At 37.6% G+C, this 6,314-nt stretch overlaps 1 protein-coding gene across 1 annotated transcript; it reads left to right on the forward strand.

The window, feature by feature from the left end:
• Positions 1–912: 912 nt before the first annotated feature.
• LOC121602305 (DNA mismatch repair protein spellchecker 1-like) lies at positions 913–5,169 on the forward strand. Its single transcript, XM_041931077.1, is given in 7 exon segments — positions 913–1,158; positions 1,224–1,273; positions 1,342–1,872; positions 2,837–3,108; positions 3,188–3,297; positions 3,300–4,828; positions 4,896–5,169. Coding segments are annotated over 7 exon segments (2,712 nt in total). The 5' UTR covers positions 913–1,121; the 3' UTR covers positions 5,079–5,169.
• Positions 5,170–6,314: the final 1,145 nt, after the last annotated feature.

Genomic DNA, 6,314 nt, shown 5'->3' on the forward strand with positions numbered 1-6,314 from the left:
ACAGCCCGTGATTTAAAATGGAAATTTTCCTTCGAGAACTTGAAGCGTTCGCCAAACGCGGAAAACTAACTGTCAGTTTTCTTCGTCGATTCTTCTTCCACCTAGCTGTCAAAACGGGCTTATAACTTGACCTGATATCTTTACGGTCCTTGCTGTCGACGAAACCCAAGATGGAATATAGAGATGTCTTCTTAGCGTTAGGCATGTTGCCATTTCGAGATTCAGTTTGACAATAGCCGTCGATATTTGTTTACAGGCAGCAGCCGCAATGTAACGTGGGAAAGGCCGATTTATAAAGTGTGGATGCAAAATACAAGTTTTTAGTGCAATACAAATATTTATTAAAGGAAAACAATTCATTTATTATACCCGTATACCAGCAACATTAATCGCATTTGACAACTGCCGTCGATCCTGGTTTTGTGCTTTTTTCTAAAGCCTTGATAGCCAAATGTTCGTCATACAGAACACCTCCTTTCTACCCACTTTCGTTGAAGGTTTCGTCCACTTCATCGATTCGAATGGCGAAAACGATACCAATTTTTCACCCGCTCGACTCGAGTGCTTCCGACGGAATAAAATGTCATTCGAGCAAAATAATAGGCCTGTGTATCGTGTATCTCGGGGACTGCCTGTATTATCGTTCAAATAGACAGATAGCGACAACCTCGCGCGCGCGATAAAAAGTAGCTCAAATTTGCCCACCGAGCTACCTGTCTCGCGCGACATTTCTGCTTCATCCGAAACAAAAGAGTTATCCAGTTTTTTACGACCCAGACTAATTTTAAACTCAAAAAAAATAAAATTTAACTTATTTTATATGTTTTTCAACAAAATAATGTAAAGGTTGACTGGGTTTTTTTTTAGATACTTTCTGCCACGCGAGATGTTGTCGCTCTATGTCTATTTTAACGGTCATTTTTCCTCGTTCCTACAAAGTCCTTGGCTTTTAAAGCACCTTGGTATTCGCATACCCATTATAGACTGTCATATAAATTCGATGTGAAACAAATTTCGCGCGCTTTCCATATGTTTGTCTTTCTAAATACGCTCGGTGCCGGATTAGTTGTTAATTTTATCTTCAATACAGCCGTTCTGTTTGTATCGAATAGCGTTTCGAAATGTCGACCTTAAAACCACTACAATGTCTAAATCTAGGTACGTAAATTAATTAAACCCCTGTGTTTGTATTTCCACAGTTTTTCGTATTTTATTCGTTACAGACAAAGCACAGCAGCGAACATTCATCGAGTTTTACAAGTCACTAGGCGAGGTATGAAAAGCAGTTGAAAAGTTAGCTTTATGATTTTTTTTTATTTCAACTTCTTGTGTCATCCATAGAAACCGGCTACTACTGTGCGAATTTTCGATCGAACGGATTATTACAGCTGCCATGGCGTTGATGCCGCATTTGTTGCCAAAACACTTTTTAAGTCTTCGAATGCAATCAAAATAATGGATGTAGATGATCAGCAGTTGCCGTATGTTTCCTTGAGTAAAAACAATTTCGAGGGACTTATTCGAGACCTACTGCTGGTGCGTAACTATCGAATAGAAGTGTATTCGAAGGAATCAAAACGGAAACATGAAAATGATTGGTCGCTCCAGTATAAAGGATCACCAGGGAATTTGGCACACTTCGAAGATGTTTTGTTTAACAACAATAACGAAATGGTAATCGGTTCTGCTCTGATTGCTCTGCACATTCGTCAAGAACCCAAGCAACGAATGATTGGTTTAGGATTTATCGAAGTAAATGAGAGACGTATGGCCGTGATCGAATTCGTCGACGATGATTTCTACACTGAGCTGGAGGCTTTAATTGTAGTTACAGGACCTAAAGAGTGTCTACTTCCCGGTGGCGCAGCAGAGGTAAGTTGCACGTATTGTGTATATTAAAAGAATATTTAGATCGGTTTTATTATTTGACACCGTACCAACGATGCCATATATGAATATCAGCAATAATAACACATTCGATATTTGGTGACAGGACATATAATTCGTATAATCGATCTTTTCGAATTGCATTTCATATATCCTTAGATTCACGCATTATATGTGTTCTTTATTTTTGCTGAATGTAACTTCCATTCAATTCTTCGTTCAATTCCTTTCACGTAGAATAAATTCGCAATAAGTGTTGGTATATACAACATATCGTTCATGGCAACTGCTGGTTTTGAATTTCCCATAAATTTTTCGCAATTTTCTTCGTATGCTTAATCACATCACTTGTGAGTAAGCGTTCTAGCCTTGACTTCAGATACTTTTTGTTGTTTACCATATGCTAGCATATTTGAGCATCAGAACATGTTCTATAGGCAACATTTGGTTAAATTCACATCACCAACTAAGAACGCCGTATTGTTTTGATTTTCCGTAATGTGTGCCATTTTCATCTTTTCCTGTCTTTTTGGCTTGCACGTAAGCTTCCCTTAAAATTTCTTCTATCAATACGCCATGAAACGTTAAGTTTCATTTGTTGCCATGTAACAGATTAATACGTTACTTCGTCTTTCTTCAAGCTTTTTGTAAATATAAAGTAGTAGTAGTAGTTGAAGGTATAGCTTAAAGAGATAAGAGATTTCGAATTCCGTGACTATAATTATCTCTGGTTCTTCAATACTATCGACCCAAATGAGAATGGCCACAAATAATCAAATTATCTTCAGTAATCCGTAATATCCGCTATAAACTTTTAAAGAGGTGCCATAACTTTATTACTATTGAAAGTGTTACGCTTAAAGTTTGCCTCTTTTGTAATCGTTGCATATCTTAATATGTTTACTATGATGTCGCTGTTTTGTTTTCAACATTTTCGTTAATTCTTTAGTATGAACGTGTCGAGCAAATTATGAAGCGTAATAATGTGATCGTTACAACGCGCAAAGTGAAAGAATTTATGAAGGATAAAGTCGATGTCATCGACAGTTTGAACAAACTGCTGCGGTTCCGCGAGGGACAGCATCCAAACGCAAACACCATTCCAGAAGTATCTAAATCGCTGGCTCTAAGTGCACTGGGTGTAATCTTAAACTATCTCGAGCTTACTCAAGAACCAGGCAACCATGGTCAGTTTCATCTGGAATCGCTCGATTCAAACCGGTAAAAATATCAAACGTGTAATGATGTTTTGTTTTCCTATTAATTTTAATGTGTATATTAATTTCTTTTTCTATTAAAGCTTTGTTCATCTTGATGCAGCTGCAGTATCGGCATTGAACCTTTTTCCAAACCCAGGCACATCAATTAAATCGAACGCCTATCGATGGCAAAGTGTTCTGGGCGTACTTGATAGTGTCGCACACCTCAAGGCCACCGATTGATGGCACAATGGATGAAACAGCCGCTACAAGATTATGAGATTATCAAAGATCGGCACGATATTGTGGAGTATTTTGTCAACAATACCATAATACGCTCTGAGCTTTATGATAATCATCTTAAAAAGCTGCCAGATATAATGTTCGTGCTCAAACGTCTTTTACGCAGAAAAGCTTCGTTGCAGGACATTTTTCGTTTGTACCAAGTTATTTTACGTGTACCTAGAATGTTATCTCTTCTGGAACCGAACGATCTAGAAAAAAATGCTGTGCTGAACAATATATACAATCCTATCAAGGATAGCTTGAGTGATTTGAAGCTATTCAAATCCATGGTTGAACAAATCATTGACTTGCAAGCGGTCGAACATGGCGAATATCTTGTAAAAGCTGATTTCGATAGCCAGCTAAAGAAGCGAAAAGAAGAAATGGACGAAGTTTATTCTAAAATGAAGCATCATCTATCCACAGTAGCCAAAGACATAGGATTGGATGCGGGATCGTCTATTAAGCTTGAATTTGTTAGTCAACATGGTTACCATTTTAGAATTACGCTTAAAGATGAAACTTTAATACGGAAAAACAATTCCTATCGCATCTTAGATGCCGTAAAGGGTGGCGTTCGGTTTATCACAACTAAACTACAAGATTACAGCGAGTCTTTTGCTACGTTAAAAATTGCGTATGAAGAGCAACAGCAAACTATTGTCGCAGAAGTGATACGTGTAGCTGTAGGGTATGTTGAACCATGGACAATGCTCAATAGTCAGATAGCGTACTTAGACTGTCTGGTAAGCTTTGCAGTGAGTGCTTCAAGTGCACCGATCCCATACGTACGGCCCAAAATGCATCGCGAAGGTCCAAGTGTGTTAAAACTGATTCAAGTGCGTCATCCTTGTTTGGAGTTGCAAGAAGATGTCAACTATATCGCCAACGATGCAATGTTTGACGCCAAGGAAACTTCCACGTATATTATCACCGGCCCAAATATGGGTGGCAAAAGTACCTACATAAGATCTGTGGGAGTCACTGTCTTAATGGCTCACATCGGCTCATTCGTACCATGCGAGAGTGCAGAAATGTCAATTTTCGATTGCATCTTGGGGCGAGTTGGCGCCGATGATAATTTTACCAAAGGACTCAGTACATTCATGGTGGAGATGATCGAAACTGCAGGAATAATTCGCAGAGCAACAGATAGATCGCTTGTAATAATCGACGAGCTTGGACGCGGTACATCAACATATGAAGGATGCGGCATTGCGTGGTCCATCGCTGAATGGCTAGCTAAAGAGAGCAAATGTTTTACCTTATTTGCCACACATTTTCAGGAAATAACCGACCTTGCCAGCTACGTAGAAAACGTGAAAAACTACCACATGCAAGCCATAGTTGATGGCGAATGTTTGACTTTATTGTATCAGGTGAAACCGGGAGTAATGGAGAAAAGTTTTGGCATACAAGTCGCTAAGCTGGCTAATTTTCCGCCAGGTGTCATAAAGGTAAGAACGTGTAAGAATGATATAAATCGAAACAAAATATGCAATTACTCCATTTGTTTACTTTCAGCTAGCTCAAAAGTTCTACAATGAATGTGAAGATCATCGAGGAACCATTAAAGATAATCATGATACTAATTGTTTGGCAGTGTTGCAAAAGTGTTTCTCTGAGATCGATAATTTTGATTGTGACAGTGATAATTTTGCTTTAACTCCTGATGCATTGAAAAGATTGTTATTTTTGGTTAAATAAGAAAGGGTTTCCTGTATGTATCATTCCATCGTATCCTCCAACAAGACAATAGTTGTTTGTGATGTAATAAATTTGAATTATTTATATTGGATATTTTAAGTGAATGATAATTTTTTTTTATTGCGATTGCCCTCTCCCAAACAGAAATGATGTTGATAAGTGTTTTACGTATGAAAGCCTTTAAATCAGTAGTGTCAAACTCATGCACGGGCCGCTAATTTTTATACAATATAAGCTGATTTACCCGGTCTCACATGGGATAAAATTAATGTCTTGTTTTAATAAAAAAAAGAATAATTTGCATTCCAAGAAGTACAAAAACAACGATTAAAATGATTGCTATGATTTTATCCCAAAGCTTCGATTCTTGTTATCATTTGTAATAACAGTATGTAATAAAGATCTGCTATGACAATCATCCGCTTGGGTACCACCGAGTTTTTGGTTTATCACGGAGTTTATTGCCCATATACCATATATCATCTACAGGCACTCCATGATATTGATGCGGACTGGAGGGCAATCGCGTATCTCTAATCTTAGCGTAAGTCGAATTTCGATGTTTTCGGTCAAATTATAGCTAATTTTCGTATCATTCTGCATGAAGGGGTATGTTTTAGCCATTAAATTAGTTATTTGATCTGATTTCAACTAAAACATTACAATTTGTACCATTTAAAATGGTTTTTAAAAATTTGAAGAACGTGAAAATATATGAACGTGAAAAGATAAGAACTGTCAAATTAAGAAAATCGTGTATAGCGAAATTGCGTATATCGTGTATTCGTATATCGAGGAATACCTGTACCTTTTGAAATGGTTTTTAAAATTCGACCAAAGGAAAATTATTTTGCATTTGACATTCGAACTGTCAAATTTGTACAATTTGCAAGGTGGAATGTATAACCGTATTAATACACGATGCGCAATCTCAGATTGCGCATACAGGTGTCCCCCGAGATACGACTGTATTTGGGACCGAAAAAAAGGCCCAACGCAAGGCGTAAGTCGAAAAGGTCGTATCACCGACAAACCGACGTGACACTTCGAACAAAATGAGCTTCAAAATTTGTCTCCTTTTTTCAAATGAAAATACGTTAAACACTAGCGCCATCTCTATAATGATTCGCTTACTACACTGACACAGAGAAGAAACTGCTAAATCCCCTTTCTTGTTTTTCTTCGCAAATTCCAATGCGTATTGTTTTATGTACTTCTCACATGTTTTGCATTGAT

Source organism: Anopheles merus, unplaced genomic scaffold (assembly GCF_017562075.2).
Source record: "Anopheles merus strain MAF unplaced genomic scaffold, AmerM5.1 LNR4000398, whole genome shotgun sequence".
NCBI lineage: Eukaryota > Metazoa > Arthropoda > Insecta > Diptera > Culicidae > Anopheles > Anopheles merus.